Source organism: Lissotriton vulgaris, chromosome 6, assembly GCF_964263255.1.
Source record: "Lissotriton vulgaris chromosome 6, aLisVul1.2, whole genome shotgun sequence".
Taxonomy (NCBI): Eukaryota; Metazoa; Chordata; class Amphibia; order Caudata; family Salamandridae; genus Lissotriton; species Lissotriton vulgaris.
In genome coordinates, this window is record NC_141694.1 from 541,855,512 (window position 1) to 541,879,766 (window position 24,255).

General features: G+C 44.9%; 1 protein-coding gene across 1 annotated transcript in view; it reads left to right on the plus strand.

The window, feature by feature from the left end:
* The window catches only part of LOC147707531 (dynein axonemal heavy chain 5-like), a 1,425,553-nt gene that overhangs the window by 1,353,033 nt on the left and 48,265 nt on the right, over positions 1–24,255 (plus strand). The window contains exons 93-96 of the mRNA XM_086925656.1: positions 2,394–2,495; positions 7,334–7,445; positions 16,125–16,255; positions 16,502–16,616. Of these exons, the coding sequence (XP_086781782.1) occupies positions 2,394–2,495; positions 7,334–7,445; positions 16,125–16,255; positions 16,502–16,616 (460 nt within the window). The remainder of the gene's footprint in view (positions 1–2,393; positions 2,496–7,333; positions 7,446–16,124; positions 16,256–16,501; positions 16,617–24,255) is intronic.

Genomic DNA, 24,255 nt, shown 5'->3' on the forward strand with positions numbered 1-24,255 from the left:
GCTAATGAAAGGAGTCAAGTGGAGCAGCAGGAGCATCCTGGGATCCCTGGGTTTATGAAGTGAAAAAAACTATTTTGCTGCAGTATTTGCAGGCTTCGTTCACCGCACCCAGTGCAGCTTCCAAGATCCACAATCCCTGGTCAAGAGACTGCAAATCCACAGAAAATGTCCTGGGCCTATGCTGGACCTTCCACTTCATCCTGCCACCACCAAGTTGACTGGCTAGCCCACAGCACACAGCACTTTACAAAAGCAGTCAATGGGCTACCGTTAATACCTCACTAATAACCTATCCCACTACACCTACTGGCAGGAATCTAAGATCCGCAAATCAGAACCTACTTGTTTCATATTAACCACCCTGTTTTAAATGTAAGTCCTGCTCCTTTCCCCTGCTAAGACCTCTCCAGTGGAACTCACTCCCACCAATCATTCAGGCAAGCCTCTAGCATGCCCCTGCAGTTCAAAATGTCCTTGAAAGGTCATCTTCTGCTGCTAAAAACCAAGAGTGATTTATTTATTTATTCATTTATTTTTTAAAGGTATATAGCGCAGAATTGGTTCCAACGGCATTAGATCGCTTTACAACACACAGGCTACAGGGTTGCAGCGGGTTACAGTAATAGTAGTTAAACTTGGACTTTTACATCACTGGATGTGTTCAAAAGTTACCACAAGAGACAGTTACAGCAATTGGGCAGGGAACATACACAGTTACACAAAGTCAGATCAGGGTGCACAGCAGAAGCCGAGGGTGAATTAACCAAGATGTCTGACAAATAGGAGGAGCTTGAGGTCCTTTTGGAAGGTTGCTAGGCAGATGGTTAGATAAAGCGAGGGAGGCAGAGAGTTCCAGATTCTAGTGGCGCTACCAGAGAAAGGCTGGTTCATGTATCTTTCTCGACTGAAGGTGGGGGGTTCCAGGAGCAGGGATTGGGCATTTCTGGACCCTCTGTTTGCTCAGGAGATTTTCAGTTTCTCGTTTAGATAGGAAGGTGAGGAAGAGTGCAGTGCTCTGTGGGTAATGCAAGTGATTTTGAATTTGGCCCGCACTTCAGTAGGGAGCCATTGGAGGATTAGCATGGCAGGGGAAATGTGGTCAAATTTTTTATACCTACGACGAAGGGTGCTGCAGCACTCTGCACACAAACTGGATAAATTTGTTCTTTTATGTGGATAACCAAATTCATACATATGTGCGTAGATGATTGTCTTTGCCGTCAACTGACAGACAACAGCAACAACTATTCCAGACCATAAGTGATGATCCTGGTTGATGTAAACGACCATCTCTTTTGGAGCTCTATTAAAAATCGTATTACAATTGATGCCAATTTAACTAAGATAACACCGTGGTATTTGATTTGCTTAACATTTTTTTACATCTAATAGTATGCTTCTTTAAGACAGTCATGAAATTCATGCTGTATGACCTAGGATTCGACCTCAGAACTTTTTCACCTTCATTCGTATTTACAGTTATGTATTAGCAATTGATGTTTTGTGTGACCGGAATAAATGGATGAAGATATGCATAAAACAAGGGATACATGGCAAGAATCCCTGCGGCACTCTTTAACAGATGCAGTACTCTATTCAATGAGTTAAGTGTTACTAAGAAGGTAAAGTTCAAATAAATAGTTGTGCAAATACAGCTAGTGTGCATTATCTTAGTAAGTACAAGCATTGTTCGAATTAGACCCAGCAAAGGTTTTTTCTAATGTTCCTAGCTTCTCTATCTCTGCCAATCTCCTATTCAGCACCACATCAACCCACTCCCATTGTAAATAATTTTATTGATGAATTTCCATCTCTTCGATGGGTTTCTTGTACCTTTCCATGTGTTTAACCTTTTCCATGCGTTGGACGGCCCCTGGCCGTCCGAAGTCACGATGGGCATGTGCGTCGGACGACCGGGGGCCGTCCGATCTGCGCACACGTCAAATTCCGGCGCGCCGCGGCAGAATGTGCGCCGCGGCGCAGCGGTTAAGCAAAAAGGACATATTTATACAATATTTCTACAGGGCATGCATGCTTTAGGAGGAGAATATTGCACTGCATTCCTTCAGTGACTAAGGAATAGGCCACCGTTGTTCAGCAATATGCATTCCTCCCATATTCTTTCTGCATTAACTTTAAATATTCACACGCCCTGCTTAGGTGTGTGCTTCTCATAATTCCTGTGATCAGAAGTAATTTAAATAAAATCCATCCATGTTTGAGAGGGAGCTTACTAGTGGTTAACTGCTTCAAGATGAAATTGAATAATCGTCAATTAACAATTTAGAGAACCCCTGACGGATAGCTTTCATTATGCTAAAGAATATGTTGAAATCTATTAGTGAGTGATGTTTTTTTAACATTTACTGCTTTCTGTTCCAAATTTGATTTAGGAAGGTCTGCAGCTTCTGGCACAGGAGTTCAAAGAGGAGCAGGAGTTGACCAGTGGAGGACAGGCTGTGTCATGGACGGCAATCAGATACCTACTTTCAGAAGTAAGTATCTCTGTGAACTTAAGAGTTACTGTGCTCATTCACACGTAATGACAGCTACCAGATGGTGGCTCCTCTTTTGTTGTATCATATGTGGATTTTGTCAAGCTGGCTGATGTTTGATGCCATAAGACGTGCCTGGGCCAGATGGCAGACTTCACCCGATGATAATAAAATATAATAATAAAAAATAAAGACCTACTTTAGATGAGATGCTTCTAGAGAGTGCTGCTTTCCACTATATGTTCATGTTTATCAGTGGTGCAGTACCTGCTCGTTAGCAAGTAATGGCAGAGGCTGGGTTGTCCGGAGGACATGAAACACTGTGTATATAGCAGGGTAGGATATGGTGTGGAGATGAACAATTGAAAGTGGCTCAAACATTTTATTTGAAGAAAGTGGCTGCTGGGAAGCACTGTTTGGTGTAAATTGCTTACACAATTTGAACTGACCTTGCAATTGAAGAAGGCAAGCATGACTTCCTGCAGATGGTCTTCAACTGTAGGGTTGCAAGGTAGGAAGTCAGAAAGACCTACTGAGAAAAAAATCCAAATCTTACAGGGCCAAAGAGTGCATTTTATAACAAAATGTTTACATAGATTTTCCAAAAGAGGTCCTGAAGGGCACTGAAGAACATTTCCAGTGACATACCATTACTTTCAGCAGGTGACAGGCGAGCTTTACCATCTCCAGGGGCATTGGGCCTCACCTTCACTCAAGAAACCTTAGAAAGAGACATGGCAAATTGTGGATTTTTCACAGCAAATGACCCTAAAATTGATTAAATGGGTATGTGTATTTTAGCTAGTTAAGAAAAGTTAAGAAACTCTTGTTATACATTGTCGCATGCACCTCATTTTTTCATCCTGCTCCTTCCAGGTAGATTTTCATTAATATATTATGACTGAAAATCTACTATTTTCAGTCATATTGTATGACTGAAAATCTACTTGGAAGATACAGGGTGTCCACATCTAACTTTATTCAAATCTCAAAGTCTTATAGGTAGATGCATCAAGCATTTTTGCGAGCACAAACGGTGCGAATCGCAAAATTCGGCCGTTTGGGCCGGCAAAAATGGCATTTGAGATGCATCAAGTGTTCATGCACTCGCAATTTAAGAATTTGCAAATAATTGCAAGTTCTCAAATTGCGATTGCATTTAAGGAATCACAATTTGCGATTCTTTAAATGCAATGCATGAACCATTCCAAGATTGCGAATTCGCAATCTGGGGCCGCTATTTACCGCGAAGTCAAACTACGTGGTAAATAGCAAAAACTTAGAAATATGCACTTTAGTGCATTTTTCTAAGTTGTATGTTACACACACACATGTCCTTGGGACATGTGTGTGCGCAACACCAGTGAACAATACCATTTCAGGGGTGCAACACGGTGTACTTTGGACACCCTGGCACCCTTGAAATTGCGGCACATTTGCGATTCGCTAATTGCTAATCGCAAATAAGGAATGACTCCCCATTCAACCCTATGGGCCTTTAGGCCCATAGGAATGAATGGGAAAGGCATTCCTTATTTGCAATTAGCAATTAGCGAATCGCATATAAGGAATCAGTAGAAATCGCAAATAATATTGCGATTCCTACATGCATCCCGTTTTGCGAGTCTTTAATAGCGATTCCTTAAAATTCGCTATTAAGGACTCGCAAAACATAACTTTGATGCATCTGGCGGATAGGCCGTAGATGGCAAGGCTAGATACATCTTACAGGCTCATACAGCAGTGCAATTGCTTAAGTGCATAGGAATCACAGCATATGACAACAGACAGGTTACACAAATCTTACGTGCTCAATCCTCAGGCATAAACAATGATAAATTCATAAAAGCTATCTCGGAGTGCATGATGAAATGCTTCCAAACTGGTCATTAAATAACAACTAAAGCAGTATGTGCCCTCTGGTACCAATCCATTAAAATCAGCTATATGTAGCCCGAACTCAGCATGAATTTTATCCTGAATTTTAGTTTTGTATATTTTTATGAATAAAATAACTTAGTCCAAAACATGAACTTACAATTTTTCAGAAGCTACAAAATTTCTTTATGAAATACAACATTTTCATTTAAAATAAATAACCTTCAACCCCCCCCCCCCACCCGACTGTTCGTGTCATTTACATCACATACTAGGGTTTCATCAGCTTCTCATTTTTGCCAATCACTCACATTTGTTACTGTTACAAACTGAGAGAGAATGTTTTTCATGCTCATTTATCAGCATCATCAAATAAATACCCGGAATTCTCAACACTTGGCAACGATTTACACTAACATCTTGCCTCAAAAGGACAAAAAAGATGTCAAGGGCTGCAATAAACTTAGGTTGCCAACTGTTATGTCAGGGAAATCTGTGAATTTTGTCAAGAATCACACAGTATCTTGAAGGAGGAGCATTCCTATGCCTGTGGACGTCAGCGTGCCACCAATAAAACACACAATTTTGCAAGTGCTGGTCCCTATTATGGAAGGGATTGTCGGAATTGTGTACAAAATGGCTACAATATGGCATTAATGGACCTCTGTTAAGTCATTAATAGCCAATCTGTTGCCTAGAATGCCCATGAACAAACCCCTACGATGCCTTGGATGGGCAGATTTTTACCAGGAAGTCCCCAAATATCACAAGGATGGTCCATTTAGGTTGCAAAAGATAGCAAGAACATCACTAAAAATGGCCACAGTATGTCAAGACTAGGCCACTACTTTACCAAGGATAGCTAGAATGTTCTCAAAAATGCCCACAAACGGCAAGTATGGCCAACTAATATACACAGAATAGAGGGGCATATTATCAAGGGCATTATCGCCACTTTAGCAGGACTTGTTCCCGCGAAAGCGGCGATAATTTTATTGCCCTATTAGCAAGCTGTCGCTAACAACAGTAAGCGACAGCTTGTAGGCGATAGCGACCGGTTTGGGGCCCGCTTTGCATGTCAGCGATATTTATCGCTAATGACATGCAAAGTGGGCGTACCCAAACTGTTAGCGACTGAAAGCAGTCGCTAACATCGCTATTGCCTATTATCAACGCAGGCAAAGCAATAAAAAAAATTGCGCTAAGTGCGAATATCGCCAAAATCTAACGCCTGCTCAGACCACTTCTTAACCTGTATATCCAATGGGAGGTGGATATTCAGGTTAAGACCCTATTGGCGATGATGCCTGAATATTCCAGCGATATTCACGCATTGAGCCGCTATTGCCGGATATTTTATCGCATTTGAGATAAACGTTGCTAATAGCACGTTATCTCTGAGATAAAATCCGGCGATGCGTAGCGATAAAAAAATATCACAAAGCTCATTTAGGGATAAATATCGCTAGTTGTTGGTAATATGCCCCACTGTGTTTACAATAATCCCGAAAATATTGCAAACTGAGCTCAGTTTGGCTTATGACTCCCTTGAGAAGCAGCTGAACGTTTTCTGAGAGAAAATCAACTACTCACTTCACAGTGCTTTTTGAGAGAAGTAGACATTGAACATCAAACGAGACATTCTCTCATAATATTTGCCCATGAAAAAATATAACATGCTCATCTTCTCCCTAAACAAAATCAAAAGCTCTATGTAACAATGCTGTTCTATTTGAAATAGGCTTGTAAGTGTCTTACTTCTTGAGAGAATTTGCAATGAAAGTAATCTGTCTAATCCGAGTTAAAGATGTTTTTTTCTCAAGGGTGGAGGTCTACTGGTGTCGTTATATAGTTTGTGTATATAATGGGTCTTGCAACATTATTCGCTGTCGCTCTTGCCTCTGTTTAAGGTTACTGATTATTCTACTATCAAGAACTGAACTAGCTGCTGGGCAGGTCTTCTGTGGACAACGCACATATTTCTGCATTGCTCCAATATAAAAGCTGTTGTAGAACCTGGCGCCTAACTGTTCTGCCAGCCTCAAACAAAAGCTATAGCATGCAGAATAACCGAGTACAGATTACAGAGCTATACTTATGGGCAGATTTACAAGCCCCTTGCGACACTTTTACGCCGCCGTTGCGTCACTTCTGTGACACAGCGGCAGCGTAAACAATACGCCACGTTGCGACTTATTTACGACGTGACGCATCTAGGCAGATGCGTCACGTTGTAAAGTCCTGCGCCACATGAAACCTGCATCAGGTTTCATGTGGGCGTTCTGTCGCATGGTGGGCGTTCCCTCGCAGGAAAGCCCCGTAAAACTGACGCAGTGAAATCTACAAGATTTCACGGAGTCAGTTTTACGACGCTGCTGCATCAAATCCTTATGCCTGCTTGAAGCAGGCATAAGGAGTGATGCACCACGTTGAGTATGGTGGCCTCTGTGCATTGCAGGAGTTGCGTCGCGCTTGCGACGCGACTCCAGCAATGCGCTGCCCATACGCCACAAGATGCGTCACGCATCTTCCCTTCCTTGCACCATGGTGCGCCGCTTTGTAAATGCGGCGCATCTGTGGTGGCGGAAGGAGGGGATTTCATGACTCATCTGTTCTGGCACATCCCTGCTGATTTGCAGAGATGCGCCAGAACATGTAAATATGCCCCTTAATCTGTAGTTATGGTGAGCACGATCTCGGGCTGTACATATTTTAATTTATGTTCACACTAATCAATGAGATGACCATCCACACAAAGAATGTTACCCAAGTGGGTTCACATAGCGTAATCCTACCAATAGCGTACCATGAAATTGGAAGGTTTGTTGCTTTAAGTTGCACCTCTTACTATTGATTTTCAGCGAAAACCATGCATTGTTTCACTTGGTAAATTATGTTTAATATAATGTGAGATTTTAGGAATGGACTGAGTTGTCAAATCATATTTTGTATCCTCACAGATTATCTATGGCCGCAACGTGACTGATGATTGTGACGCGACGAGCCTTACTTCCATTATTGATTACTGGATTAGCCCTGGCACTGCGAAGAAGGATTGTGAACTGACAAAATGTGAGTGAGCTCTCTGGACCTTATGTGCTTGTAACATCTTCAGCAGGCCAAGCAACTGGTTATCAAAAACTGACTAACACATGTTTTCAGATCAGTAAGAATTGTGGTAATATTGTGCAGAAATTGCTAGTGAACTTCCTGAGGATTTTAACCTATTATCGAGTAGGTAAAGTTCTACTCTGTTAAACACCACCAAGTTCAGCCTATCTAAAATGCCCTTATTTTCAGTTTCAACGAGATACCCAAAATGTGATTGAAATAAAATTTGAATAGTCCTTTTAGCACTGAAGAGGAGTAATCCCTAAGTAGCATCATTGTGGGTCAGGGTTTATACTGCCTCAGACCCTGGCGGGTATCTCTTGCTCCACATGAAAATGGTTGTATGTGAGAATATGCCAAGGAAAGGTTTTATGTACGGTGAAGGGTGAAGTAGATAATGATCCTAAATAGTGATATTATGGAATCTACTACAAACGAATATTTTGCTTGTGGTCATGCTTATAAATACAGGGGAATTCAACTACTCTTGTTTCTCCCACTGTTCTCCCTCTTAGCTTATACTCTCCTGCTTGTCCATTTCTGTGATGCTGTGCTTTCCAAAATACATTGTCAATTCATCCTGGAGATAATAAAAAAGCATCATATTGGAGAGCTTTGCTATTTTTGCTCCAAAAATTTGAGTGTCTGTGTGTGTGTAGAGTGTTTTTCAAAAAAGACCCCAGATTATGTTTTCTCATGTCTTTGAAGATAGACCGTATGAATCCCACGATGCACCACAACCTCACACAATGACATGATACAAAAGCAGAACAGAGCATCCTCTCGCTTTTGCCAGAGTCTTCTATTGCATATTAGCGCACTACGAAGACTTCTACTGATCATTAAAGGTGCTGTACCCAAGATATGGCGTGAGACACCGTTATTTATGCCTCGAGCTCTATTTCTCTATGTATCCTGTATATACAGTCCAAGGTATACCAGAGAGAACAGATCCTAACCTTTTAATTTAGATTGTCCAGGGACATCTTTCGTTAGTGGATACATCTTTCCATATAGAGGGCAATAATGCTGCACCAATTACCATCAGATGCCATTCAGTGACTTTTAATCTAACAGCACCACAGTGGATTTTTGATGGGTATCTACTATATGGTTGGACCTGAATGTGTACCATTGTCGATGATAGGATCTGTGTGTACCATGCAGTCTCTCAAGAGGTCTTTGAAAGCATCTAGTAAGGGTGTCTAACATATGCCTATAGGATGTTACCAGGTACCTTCAAACATCTCATTATATCACAATTTGTGTTTGTGTTAAATTTGTTGTTGGCAAACATTTGCTACAAAAATCATTTACCCATGATATTTTACACAATACCTCCTTCATTGAGACAACAGGGATCAAATCAGTACACAGAAATGCACCATCTATTTAATATGTATTTACATTCTCATGTTCTACATTAGGAATATATTAAATGTATTCCTGTATAGATTAATTTCAAACGTAGATGCAATCAATGCATATATCTCTGCCTTGGGGGCGGAGCTTGCTTGATCTCCATCTGACAACCCTTATATACGCCATTAATCCTGCATTAATCCTGGCCGTCTAAGTACCCAGAGTGGTTGTGCCTGAAGCGGAAGCTTTGCTGCCCGAGGCAAGTTGCTTTTGGGAGCTGTGTGGTGCCCCGGAATAAAGATAGAAGGAGGGCTGTGTGCCGGCCCAGCGGCGCCTAACGGAGACAGCGTTTGTGACGCAGCTTCCTGCGGGGGCAGGCTGAGAACACCTCCGATCAATGCGAGTCCACCAGACATTAGCCAAGCAAACTCTGATAACAGCGGCAGGAAGCTGGTGGTGCTGCTAACCCTGGTGAGGTCTCCGGAGGGTCACTGTGGAATCAGTAGTGACTCCTCGGTGTGGGGAAGCGCAGGCTGAACATCCAGGCCCCAGGATACACACGTACCCCTGGAGGCGGGCGACCGCAAAGCCGGCGAGCCGCAAGTTCTGCAAGCCTACGCTCTCTGCTACCATCGACCCCCCATTGTAGCTACAAGTGATGCCTGGGCCTGAGCGGACTGCCCACTCCGGTCCGTTAGAGCCGGCGTCGGCCCAGAATACGCTATCTCCATCAGAGCCTACTTGCAGCCTGCATTACGCATTGAACAGCCCCCAGGAAGGTTTGGTGTCCTGCAGCATTAGCGCTCTGGGGCAGAGATTGTAACAGGTGCCCCAGAGCTGAATAGCGCAAGACGGGAGAGGGGGGCCTCTCCCCAGGCGAGCCGGTGAGTGCCATTCCTTCTGCTGCACCCCTGATGCTGCCGTCCTGGGTCGGACATACCCCAATTTTATAATTGGTGTCTGTTGCAGCCCTCTCCCCACTAGATTTCGGAGTGGGAGTGAGAGACTGTGTTAAGGCGGTGATGGGCAGTGTGACGCCTCTGATACCTGCTGAGTCGGAGCCACGTGGTGGTACATCGATTGCTCTTAACGGAGTCAGAGAGCTTTATGCGCGGAGCAGTGCTGCCTGATAACGCGTGACTGTCATCTGGCCCAGCAACAGATGCTGTAGTCACTGGGCCTGTATAGTGCCCCACCTGGGTACTTTACTGGTGACCTGGGGAGGAACGGCACCCAGTGCGAATTGGCAGAAGAAAGATTGCTGTGGCAGAAGCCCTGTTTTGCTGTACAGACTAGAGAGGGAGTCTGGGCAATGACCGGCTCTGTCCCGAAAGCGATCGCTGGGGAGGGGTACTGATCCAAACTTCTAACCCTGCTAACCCTATTTCAGGAGGGAACAAGGCAGTGCAACCTACTAGCAGTCACCTGCCCTAAGTGTGCCTCTGAGTATAGTCAGAAAAGCCCTATTGACTGTGCTGAGAGTTCCCTGGGAACACGACAGCTACCCTGACCTCCTCATTATATAGTCCACATTCTGAATAAAAACTAAGTGCCCTGGAGCGGTACTATGGGGTACTATGGGGAAGGTAGATAAAACTCAGTCTATGCTGCATTTTGAACAAAGAAAATCTAGGCTTCGAAACCGGACACCGGATGACGATCAAAATGTGCAGCCTGCCGAACTTGAACCTGTGGAGGGAGATATCCAAGTCATCTTATCGTTCATTGATAGCAAAATGGACGTTCTGGTCTACCGTATGGACCGCATGATGGAGCATATGGATAAGCAAGTTGAAAGGATGAACATGACAGAGCGTAGGGTCTCGGAGGTGGAGGAAGCGCAGATTGAACTTAACTCTGCTAACAAACAGGTGGGCGTGCTCCTTCAGTCTTTACAGGACAAGGCGGAGGACCTTGAACCGAGGTCCTGCAGAGGTAACATTCACATTACTGGGCTACCAGAGTCCCCAAGTGTTGGGAATATGGAGCTTTTTGTGGAACAGCTTCTGACCACAATGCTTGGCCGAGATACATTTTCTTCTGTTTGTGGTGGAGAGGGCACATTGATCATTGGGTCAAAAACCCCATCCCAGTGCCCCACCTAGACTTATAATCGCCAAACTGTTAAACTACAGGGAAGCAGCTTTGAGAGTGGCTCAGGAGAAGCAGACATTGCAATACGAGAGGTTGTCTATCTCTCTCTACCCGGACTTCACGGTGCGCGTCCAGGAGGCATGCAGAAAGTTTGCTCCTCTGGAAAAGCAGCTAGGTGATCAGAATCTCGATTACGCAATGTTGTACCCAGCACGACTGAGAGTGAACCGTCATGGTTGTTCCCGCATCTTCACTGATCCAAAGACTTTGCAAAAGGCTTTGAAAGATTGGGCGAAAGAAAAATCTCCTGGCACGACGTCACCCTTTCCTCGAGGGAGCGACAGGAGGCAGTCTCGACGACCAGGATTGAGATCCTTAATTTCCCATATTACAGATAAGACTTTGTGATTGCATATGGCACTGCAAGAACTGTTAAATATTAGTGCCTTACAATTATAGTTAGGGTAATGGTATCATGGGCGATTTTTGATACATGCTGTAGTAAGGATGCTATGCAGAGACACTGCACAGTTACGATACAATCAGGAAATAATAATGAGAAGGGGGATATCCACGCTCTTAGGATTTTGCTAAGTGGTCAGATTAATGCACAAGATTTGTGGTATGTCGGGCGGGGGAAGACGCTTAAACTATGGTAATAATATGGGCAGCGAGCCTAGGCAGCATCTCCCCATGTGTGTGTCCCACAACCTGACATCATTTCAATTTAGCTTTTTGGTTTTAGTTATTATGTTTTTAGGTTTTGTTTCATTGTGTATTTTGGGGGGGGCAATGGGTATTTTTGTCAATGCAAAGTTGGGGTATGTATGACGTGGGTGGGGGGGTGCAGGGACCAGGCTGGTACTTTAAATTAGGGAGACATGTATTGCTCGTATGGTGTTCAGTTGTGATTCGATAGGTTGGAAGATAGACGACACAAAGCTACTTGACTGGTGTGTTTTTCAATACACTTATCAGCCCCATGACACAACCACAGGCCTGCAAACTAAAGATATTGACATGAATTGTCCGAGGTCTGAACGATTTTAGGACGTTTTAATTGTGTTCTGAACCCTCAGCTCGACAGATCAGGGGGGCCGGATCAGCGCCCCGCAGATGCAGCACGAGCTATCATGGAAGTTGAAATACAGTTAGAGCGATTAGACGTGTGGAGAACAAGGTCACAGAGTAGAGGAGGATTTACACATTACTCCGCACACCATGATCACACACCCGGATCAACTGCTGGTTTGCCTCCAGGGAACTGTTCCATTGTGTCCAAGATTGTTTGGTGCTGCCTCGTACACTCTCTGATCACTCACAAATTGTCTTGGTAATGGACTACCCGCACAAGTGGATTCCCCCATTCACATGGAGCTTCCCTCCGTATTCCCTACTTGGCCCGGTCTTTCGCACACGAACTGCTGGAAGCAATAAACACATGTTTTTATGTAATATTGGGTCAGTGGATACCGTTATGATGGTTTGGGAGGCCTTTAAAGTTTATATTAGAGGGATAGCAATGGCTAAACACTCTGGCGTACTTAGGTTCCTTCGCGGGCAGCTTTCAGGTCTGGAAAAGAAAATACACGTGTTGGAGGGCTGCCTGGCTGACAGAGGAGCTGAAGGCTCTTATAACTGAATATCATGAGACTGCTGACTCTGAGGTCAAACATATGGGGAAGTATGCGACGGCTCGTATATATGGTGAAGGTGACCGCCCTGGTTCGGTACTTACCTCTTTACTAAAGAAACGCAGAGATACCACTGGGGTGGGTATTATTATTGATGACCAGGGGAACCCCTTGACGGACTCGACAGACATAGCAAATAGATTTAAGCACTATTACACGCAGTTATATGCTTCAAAGATGGGAAGATCAGAAACGTACATACTAGACTACCTGACGCATGTTAAACTCCCTTGGCTGACTAATGCTCAGAGGGAATATCTGATGCGCCCCTTAGACGCGGAAGAAATCACTGCGGCCTTCATGGGAATAAAATCTGGGAGTGTCCCCAGAGTGGACGGCCTTCCGGTCTCATTTTACAAAGAATTCACAGGCGTCCTCACCCCACATTTGATAACGCTCTTCGAGGAGATCAGTAAAGGTGGTCAAAAGCCTCCCTCGATGAGAGAAACAGTCATTGTTGCTATTTTAAAGCCCGATAAGTCACTAATTGTGTGTGCTTCATACCGCCCCTCGTCTCTTCTGAACGTTGATGTCAAAATATATGCGAAAATCTTTGCAAACCGGCTTGCTCCACTTGTGCCGCTGCTTGCGGGCCGGGAGCAGGCTGGGTTTGTCCCGAGTCGCAATTTGACTTGCAACAACAGAACAGTGTTTGGAGCAATCCAATACATGAGGCAGGATTTACAGGCCATAGCCGTATTCCTCAATATGGAGAAGGCATTTGACTCAGTTGAATGGAGATTTATGTACCAGGTGTTGGCACGTATGGGGGTAGGAGGCATCTTTTTACAAATGGTGAGGGTATTGTACAATGACCCGTCAGCTAGACCAAAACTGGGGGCATGGTCACGGATAAAATTCCCATTGCTAGAGGCACACGGCAGGGGTGACCGCTCTCTCCGATGCTTTATGCGATAGTTGCGGAGCAATTGGATTGTGCGCTTTGAGAATACCATAGGCACCGAGGAATTTGTTTTCCGGAATATCAGTTGATCATTTCCACTTATGCAGATGATTTGCTGCTATATATTCGAGACCCTGATGCTAACCTTTCCCCAGTCTTGCGAGAGGTGGTCAAATTTGGTGGGGTGTCTGGCTTGCAGGTCAACTGGAACAAGTTAATTGTGTTCCCACTTACCTCTATCATAGTCCCCTTCACACCTGACTTTCCGCTGCAGTTGGCAGTGGACCAGGTGCGACTCTTTGGTATTAAGGTACATACTGACTCAGAGGTTGTATTCCAAGAGAACTATGGAGTCACGATGAATAAACTAGAGGATGACGTTGAACGCTGGCTTAAACTCCCGCTGTCCCTAGCACGAAGAGTTGCAATCTTGAAAATGGTTGTGCTGCCGCAGTTCCTGTTCAGTAACTTCCCAATGGTTCTCCCTAGATCCTTTTTCAGTGAACTCACATCATTTCTAACTAGATTAGCCTGGGCAGGCAAACACTTGCGGGTCAAATTGGACATACTTATGTTACCCTATCACATGGGGGGCTTAGGTCCTCCAGACTTAGATGTATATTACAGGGTGGCCCAAAGCACACATGCACACTACTGGATACACGGTCTGGCAGACACTCCACATATACAGATTGAGAGGGCAGTGGCTGCCCCACGCCCATTGCCAGCACTCTTATTCAAATCCCTGGATCGCAGGACTGGCATCATACACTCTATCAATACTACCCTACATGCCTGGCACTACCTTTTGAAACTGCAGGCAGGAGTTGTTTTATACTCTCCTTACACCCCACTGGATTGGTGCCTCTGGCTTCCCGCATGCACTGATAGAGGTGTAACGGGTGCATTGAAGACCCTTAATATCAAGACAATCGGTAGCATGTTCTCTGATGGCAAAGTCCGAACGTGGAACGAGTTGATCACGGGGGTACAGCAACGCACAATACTCACTAGGTTTCAATTTCATCGGATGAGGCGATCATTGTTCGAGAACTTGGGTCCGAATATGGCTGAGCCGTCCGAGGTCGCTGCTCTTACGTATACAATTAGAACTGATACTCCCACCCATAATATTTCAAAACTATACAAGATCGCACAGAGTTATCATCCTAATCACTACACGAAGGCGAGATTGGCATGGCAGACGGACCTGGGGGTAGACATAGATGACGGGATGTGGAAATACTGCTGCAAAAGTACGAAGCGTATCTCACTAAACGGGCGTCACAGGCTGACCCATTTAAAATATCTCAACAGAGTTTATTACACTCCCAAGAGATTGCATAGATACGGGTTACATTACACTGCTACTTTTGAGCACTGTGGGATGGTCGCAGCAGATTTTCTCCACTTGGCATGGGTGTGCCCAGGTATGGCAAGCTCTTGGATATAAATCTTTGAAACGCTGGGTGATATAATTGACACGCCACTAACCCCAGACCCCATCCTTGCTCTACTTGGATACTCCAATACCCCTGCCAAAGGCAATAAGGAGATTAGTGGATATGAGATTACTGATTGCTAGATGCAAGAGTGCGCTCTGTTGGTTCCCTGGCCCTCTACCCACAGTGACTAGCTGGTCGAAAGATATGGTATATTGTTGCACCAAAACCAAAAATTATAGTGAACTTCTCCCCCCACGCAATCATCCGGAAAACTTTTGGGAATTGTATAAGTCATACCTTATTACCAGAGATACGGAGGTTGGAAACATAGCGCCTCCAGAGTCCCAGTGATTGATGTGGAAAGATAAGACCTAGTATGATTCCCTGGTTGCATACATCACTGAAGGGTAGTAGACCCACTTTATCTCCCTGCTCTGAGGGTCAGATTCTCAGTCTTAGGTACTGAAGATGCAGTAGATAAAAAATGAAAACACCGTATAGTTTAGTCCTTGACATGTTGTCATATTTTGTCTTTCAGCATCCCATGAAACGGTTGGGTCGATGTCGCAAAAATGTTGTTACGTAATATGTATCATGACGATAGAATGATATGTATCACTTTACATTGTAATTCGAGCTACGCCAATAACAATTTTCTTTGGTTTCAATGTTTGATTTGCTTTTCGGTATTCATGAAAATTTTTACAAAAATTAAAAAACTTATATCTCTTCCTTATATTTTGTTTCAAGTGCAGTGCTCATTCACACTCCTCAGACATTCAAATACCTATGCTTTGAAATCAAGACAATACATATAAAGTAAAACTTGCTTTCTAGGTTCTCATTTCAATTTTCTTTATGTTGTTATTACTTGACTCTAATTCATAAGCTAGTTATAGAGAACTCCGGTAAAAGTCCTTACCTTCCCAGGAGCAGGGCCGGAAGCTGCACCTGGTGCCGCTAGATTTTCAGGAAGCCATCATTGTAAAGGAGTCTGCAGAGATAGGGAAATTGACGGTGATCATACATGTTACAAAATGAAAGGCAGACTCCTCCCTGCTCAGTCATTCTAGTGAGTTGTATGTACCCATTCGCTGTAACAACCATTTATAGCAGTGCACGGTTGTCTTTTTGTTTACAGTGAAATATAAGGTTCCTGCAGCGTTCTTTACCCCTGACGTTCAGATGTCTACATTGGTGCAGGCTCTGGAGGCGATTCCACAGTATTCGTTAGATGCCCCAGAAGCTTTCCACATGCACCCGTCTCCAGCGGTGAGTAGACGTCAATAGATGATTTGCTTTTCAAAATGTGCCTCAGCAGACTGACGTCATAATATCTCCTCATGCACTCCCTGTTGTGCAGGTTTAGCCCTATATTGAGTGACAAGACATCCGTTTTTTTCCAACACTTTTAATTATAATCAAGAATATATGCAAGAACTTCTGACATTTAGTAGTGCATAAGTCCTCAACAGATGTTACATAATGTACATAAATACATGTTTTCTATGTCAACAGATTCTTTTTGGGCAGGAACATTATGTATTTTCCCAGCTGAAAGTGCTGTACGATTCAGAGCCGAATTACAGCGGATGGGAAGAGATGACGCAGAGCACACCATCCTCTCAGAAACGTAAGCGAGTTTCATGCTGAAAAACTGCAGGGCATACATATCTGTATATTGTTTATATGTTGAACTCTTACAGACGCCTGTGTGCTGTTACAAATTGCTATAAAACGAAGGACAAAATGTGTATCAAAATTGCCTATGAAACTAAGCTGACTTTTGAGTTGTAGTCCAGTGCTGCTGTATAAAAGATCTTTTTGAGTTTGCCTAGTACTAATTGTAGAGAAATGTTCATTGTTTGAGAAACCAGTTCTGGACATTCAGGGGGTTATTTAAAACCCCTTGCGCTGCTGATGCATCACTTTTTGTGACGCTCAGTGGCACAGGAGCCTGCTCTTTAGAAGTGAGATTCCTATCAGTCTCACTGGTGCAGGGACACCCGTTGTCTGTGGATTCACAAAATGAGGATCCACACTGGAGTGGAACAAAACACAAGTTTATTACAACTCACTAGAAGTGTCTGAGAAGGAAGTGACTAGCATGGTTTCAAACCTAGTATTTATACATTTTTGGCACTGTATGACCAGCACTGAAACCCATTTGTCATTGTTACATAACGCTTACACAACCCCTTACACAACCCCTTTGTATAATGCTTACATGCTAAACTGTTAAATCCTGATAAACCCCTACCATGTCATTTTTGTTGATAGGCAAGGGAGGGTACAGGCGTTGATGGGCTAACAGATTAAGCATCTGTTCACTTTGGCAATTCGGCAGGGCAGGACTCCTTACTGTGGCACACAAGTATTATCAGTGCAACCAGCTTTCAGTGAACATGTAACTTCTGACCTTGCAAAAAGAGGCACCACAGAAACACAAAATGGGAGCTAGTAGAAAAAATTGAAGTGGAGTAGAGGCTAACTTAACAGAATACATTTTTTAGCGTTCAACAGCTCCATATTTAGAAGGCAGCACTAAGCCTTTTTTTTTAGGTTTTGTGGTTACATCACCCGTCTCATTGCATCCTTCACCAGGACAAGAAAAACTCCTGGTAATTGGCATCCTGCACTAGCATAGTATAGGAAGCAGGGCAAACATCTGAAATGCAGGCAATCCTGTAAATATATGATGAGTTGCTCACCTTATTTTTTGCCCTAGAAGGTGGGGGCTTACCTATATTTATTTTGTGGTCTTTTATATACATTTTGATGTATTTATGGAATGATAGCAGGCATGAATACCCACCTGATACAAAAAGCAAAAGCCCAAGGCATCATTTCATTAAAGAGTATCAACAGACTGTTTAAATCACAGAGGTTACTAAGTCAAACCAGCTTGGCAACCCTTCTGATTTTGTTTACCTAATCTGTTGTGTGCTTGCTTCAACCATGAAATATGTGAGCTTTTGTCTGTCTCGTTGAAGCACACAAGAGAATTTGTATATATGATTCTCATTCTCTGACACATGTTTAAATATGTATCACAGTAACATGTTAGTCATTTGAGAAGACTTCCCTTCATTGCAGGCTTCCTTAAAATATGTTTCCTACTAAGTTGTTAGTCGACTCATGTGAAGCGTCCAAGAACTGCCACTGCTGCTAAGTGGGTTCATGTCATGCCTGATACATCCAGCCAGTCCTGGCTATTTACTCAAAAGCTTGTTGCCTTGAGGGGCACAGCATTTTGCTTTTACAACGTAACGTGGGCTCCACAACGTAAGCATATGTAGTGCTCTTGGCTAAAAAGTGAGGGCTGACCGAAGGGTCGCACATGACCATAGCCCACTTGGCAGCTATGAGTAGCACTGGCATATAAACACCATACACACAGACCTGCATACAATATTTCAATAAGTTTCAGATTAGCAGTGATATAATAGCGGAAGGAATCAGAAAGAGTTAATAATAACACGTTCCCCCAAAGTTTGGGAAACTGGTTATTTGTTCACATCAAGTGTTGTCAAGTTCTGAGACCTGTTTTTAACCATAAGGTGACGAAGAATAATTCTAAAATCTAGCCTCAAGTAAACATATGTTAATTGCACTTTTATTTGGTAACTTAAGGACAATGTCCAACATCATACAGCAAGAACTACAAAACATTTAAACAACGTATGAACCCTATACAATGAAGATACAGGACCCTCCCTTTTTTGTATGAATGGTTTCTTAAGCACACATGAAAGAAGTGTTGTAGAGTAACATGCTTTAGGAATACCTGTAAGCCAACTAAGGAACAACAGACCTGGCTTTTTACAGTAGCATTTGGCATGCTAGGTTTTTAAAGCACATGCATATAATGATAAAATAGAAATTACAAGTCCCAGAATACAAAATCTTATTGGTTAAAGTGTCTTAACTCTATTCAATGTGTTACAAATGGCATGAGCCTTTGACAAATGGGGGAATGGAGAAATGCAAATGGAGAGAGTATTTGTGAGATGATGGTGAGATGAATACCAATGGGAAGGGATAAATAAATGTAAGAGGGAGCATATATATTGTGAAGAATTACAGTTGTATTGCCGAATGACTAAATGTGCAAAACAAAATATGCAGCGCGCCCTGAAATATGCTAAACCAAGTGCAATGGCACCCTGAAATATGCAAAACCAATGTACAGCAGCACCTTAAAATATGCAAAACCAATATGCAGCAGCACCCAGAAATATGCAAAACCAATGTAAGGCTGCCCCCTAACACAATCATACAGAATAAGAGTTGTTTTGCAAATCCCAAAAGAAATTAAATGCCATTCATGGAAAACATTTCTGTAACAATTCTTAAACACCTGCACAACAGTAATTCCTCTAATTCCATGATAACATAAACGTAGAGGAGAAAAATGAGCAAATCCTTCAAATATTATGAACTACTCTAACAGCAAAAGTGGTAAGTCACAAAAATACACTGCCTAATTGTTAGAAGGTGGTTCTGACACTATGGGCCGTCCGGATATTTCGCGTTTTGAGCACCTAATTGTTGAGCTTTTACTGTTCGGGAGATTCATAAGTTGGGACTCACCCACAGTGAACTCAGGATGAAAGAGACTGCATGGAGATTTTACTGGTGTCCCCCTGGCTTGACCAGGCCACTGCGCAGCAGCTGGAGTAAGGGACACCGGGCTGGTTACCTGCAGACACAGGTGTATAGGCGTGTGCACATGTGTAGGGGCTGCGCAGGGGAGATTCCTAGCGTGTGCAGTCCAGGAGCAGCTACAGAGTGTGAATGATGTGGCAGGACTTATGCAGACTTGGGTGGTGAAATGGAATAAGGTTTATCCACTGGGAAGAAATATGCCAGGGAAAGTCAGTGTGTTTTACTGTTTTTCACTTCATTATTCCCCTATGGGGATGTAGAGTCCATGGGCTAGATTAACTTTCATAAGGCCTACAGATTCCAGACACGCACTAAAGTCCACTGTAGCGAATGTGAAAAGAAGTATTCTGCAGAGTCCAAAGTCATATTTGTACTGCTTGTGGGTCATGCAGAAATGTCGCATTTCTCTGAGTCCGTCATAACCAGACCCTGGCTGAGGGCTGACCTCAGCAGGATGGATTCATAACCTTTCTTCCACAAGCTAAGGCATCCTCTCCACAAAGAGGAGATGGGTGGGGCTACAGGCTCATCCATCAGTAGCTATCACTGGGTGCGAGGCACCAGGCTGCACCAAGGAGGGAAGGCAGGGAGGGGGGAAGGAGCTTTTTCAGAGACCATGTGGCCAGAGACCCCAGACAACACCATTTGAACAAACCCGGAGGCTGGACAAGAAGGAGGGAGCAGGGGCAGGGAAGTGATGTGTTACTCTTTGATAGGACCAACAGAGACTTCCTGCCAGCCCCCTACTCAACTTTTAAAAAGTGCTTGAACAGGAAGAGAAGCTCTCTCTGGGGTGTGGTCTGCTGAAACAGAAGGTGCTGGAGCGTGGCAATGGGTAGTTGGAAGGAGGAACCCCCTAACGGCCACCCAGGGCCCTGAACCGCGCCAGGAGAAGCGTCCAGGACCAGTGCGCAGATGCAGGGGTCTCTGCGCAAGCAGAAGAGAGGCGCAGGGGGAGAGACAGATGAAAGGCTGGCCCTGGGAGTCTAGTGAAGACAGCTCCCTGCTGAATACCCCCTCTGAGAGGCCCAGAGGGCGAAGGAGAGTGCTCCCAGTGGCTGGGGGCCACCACCAGGAGCAGGAGAATGCGAATATAGAGAGGATCAGACCCCCAGGGGCTGAGATATGGCCCCCAGCTGGTGGGCAAGCTTTGACCCCTAATGAAGACCGACAACTGCCGGCCTCAGAGATGCCCCCGGGGGGGGTTAGGTCCCAAGGGCTGCCACCAAAGAGAAGTCAAGTTGGGGGGGACCATCTCGCTCCCCCGTGAAGGTGACCAAAGGAGCCCGGGATCCCATCCCGGGACCCCACCGAAGTCGGGGTGCACCGTCAAGCACCGTCAAGCACCCTGCAAAAGTGTGCCCCGGGCCGAAGCAAAGTCGGGGAGCGCCGTCGCGCTCCCCATGAAGATATTCCCCCACGAGGGGCCATGAGCCCACCCTGGCCCCTGCCGATGAAGAGGCACCGGTGAGCGCCGTCACGCTCCCCGTTATGAGGAGGAGGACCCCAACCCCTGGTCCCGAAAGAAAGGAGGAGGAGGGAGTGCCGCTGCACTCCCCCAAAGCCAGCGGGTGCCGCGATTGCCTCCGTGCCCGGAGCGGGCTGACCAGAACTGCAGGGCCGTCTCCCGTGGCAGCTCGTGAGGGTGCTGGCCGAGTGGGAAGCTGGTGGGGGCAGCCGGGGGTGGGCTCCTCGGGCTGCCTTGCAACAGGAAAGGCATGCGGGGTCCCGTTTGGGACCGGGGCCCTGGAAAAGCGGAGGATGCAGCAAGGAGCCCTGGTGGGACCGGGCCCCCGAAAATGCACCTGAGCAGCCAGGGGTGGTCTCCCCGAGCCTTAGCATTCACCTGGGCATCAGGGTGGGACCGGACTCCCTAACGAGTGGTGCCACGGCCGGAGGCCAACACCGCGGCTTCCCCCGACGCAGCGGGAGAGCCGCTGCTATATTATTCATGGAAAGGAGCCTGAAGCCCCCCCTAATGCCTTGCAAGGCATGGGGAAGTCATTCATTTTGGTGCCTGTTGACCCCAAGAGGAGGGGGGTCACCCTCATGTGTGAAAAAAGGTGCTGGGGGAGCTGCTGGAGACGCTCAGGCTTCCCTCAGCACGAAGAGGAGTCCCTCCCTAAGTCACATGTAGACTTGAAAAGAATAACCTCTCAAGGGCTCAGTCAGCATTAAAACACCTTCTAGGCTGGAACTTTTGTTCAACAGCCGATGGTGTATTGAGAAGTGCCTAATGGAGTGAAAGGCTGAGTTGGGGAAGTCTGGAGAAGGGCATCCCCTGGACATGAACTGGTGTAATTGCACCAGAAATGCATTTACTAAACGTTATTTCTTTTAGAGGGACTGAAGATCACATGTGTAATGTGAAGTTCTTGTGTAAGGTGATGTCATAAGCAGAGTGGGATTATGTTGCCAGACTTTCCTGCTAGGGTGTCTGGCTGTATATGCGTAATCCTGTGATTTCATCTGCGATGCCTTTAGGGGCTGTAATTGCAATGCATTCTAATGATGCACAACTGTGATGAGTGCTGTCATTCTGAAGTGGTGCTTAAACATGTATTCTTGCTGCTGCTGTTAGGTGAGGAACAACCCAGACTGTTAGCCCTGAAGATGTATAGGTGCATACTTGATGGTCAGTAGGAGATGCTCAGTCAGGGTTATGTGTCACCAAGGCAGGTGTATCAAGTTTTAATGATTGTTGAGGTAATGGGGTGGGTCGCCACTGGGATGGTGCCAGTGCTCAGGGCCCATGCCCCAGGTTATGTTCAACTAATTGCATTGGTGGCAAGATGATGTGCATACATGGGAGTGGTGGTACTAGATCCCCGCCCTCCCCCGCTTGAGGGGTGGAGATGTTATGCAATGTCAGAAAGTAATTCCAACAGCTTATGTATATTTGTAAATTAGTGCATAGTATTGAGTAGTGTGTGTTTAATAAATGTACTCTTACTTTTATAAAGCAAAGTACAGACTGGACAATAAATTATTGAGTGTTATTTGTGCGCACCTGTAAATGGCGATTACTAGCCCACACCACCTCTCTTAAGTAAGCCTCCGACTACTCTGCAGCGCTACCCTCTGAGAGTCAGGCGCTACAATTGGGTGTTTGGTTCCCAGTGAAGGACAAATGTAGTCATGTTATTTGTGCAGGCCTCACAAATGCTGCCTCGTTTTCCAACACTAATCTTCTGAAAACAGTTCAACAGGTGCTGAAAACCTTCTTCATGAACATGTTACAGTGTCACTGTCACATGTTTGCTTCTTAGCTGTAATGCTTTCACTTTTAGGACATGTGCTTTCAAAGGACCCCAAGGCAATTCTAATAAATAACACATGGTCACTAAGGCATAAGAAGACAATGTTATTTGCCGAAGGTCACACAGTGAGGTCAAGTGGGATAGCCGGGATTCAAAGCACAGACTTTCTGATGAAAAGGCTGCAGCTTGGACATCATATAATTGGGTGCCAGCTACTAATACTGTCTATTATCTGCCAAGCCCAGTCCAGCTGCAAGCCTGCCAGTAAACCACCAAATAAAAACTCACCTCCGCAAAATATAATCACAAAGTAGTGGCCTATTACATACAAAAAGGACGGCCATTAAAAAAAGCGTTTGGGCACCCTCGTAAGTTCTTATTTTATTTAACAAATTAGAAGCATTAGTTTAATTGTGCAAGGAAAAGCGAGATTAGGCAACACTGACCTCAGCCTTCAAGCATCCTGTGTCCATGTCAAAGCCTCCTGGCAAGATTGTTCATATAACACATCTTTGCTGATTGCCCCTGACTGTCTGCCCCAATCCTACCATCTTCTCCGGGCTAGAGGCAAAGAAGTAAAACATGTCTCTGCCATGCACGAATATCTAAATTCAGAAACCAGAAACTTGGAATGTGCTTTTATCTCTTGCAGTCCTATGGCAGGTGACTGTATGTAGGCCTGAACATTTGAATGGGCTTGAGCAGCCACAGTGAGTGTGTGAAATGCTAGCCTGTTATTTTCATGTGGGCTGTGACCCCCATCACTTTATTTCCAAGGGAGCTAAATTCCTGCAGCCCCCATGAAGGCAGCGCCACTGCTAGTATCAACACTAATGCCAAGCAGGAGATTTTCATAAGAAACAGGCTGTCTGCCTGGAGCATGGCCTCTGTCACAATTCTTTACCTATTTTATATTTAGAGGTTATTTGAATATTTAGAGCAGCAGAACAGCCAGTGTTCCCTATGGGCGAGCTCTGGCCATTCATTGCACACTTGGTCAGGCTTCATTAGCTCAGGGGTCCTATTACCACCCGTAGAGTACACCTTCCCTGTTTGCGGCATGGCGCACCTTAAAACAGGAAAGTGTGCCATATTATGGTGAACGCTCTGACTTTATAGCGGTCACAACTCATGCCGCCATGGGGGCAGCTGATTCAAGTGAAATACGGAGCGGCTTCTTCAAAGCCGCTCCGTGTGTCAGAGTGCAGGCGGCAACCCACCAGCACTTTTAAAAGGGATTTCAGATCCCCTTGCAGGTGGGTGATTGATTGCACATGCCTCCAAGGGAATGTCTGAGGGGTAAATAGGCCCCCCTTTCTCCCCTCCAAAGGACTGCCTTCAGGA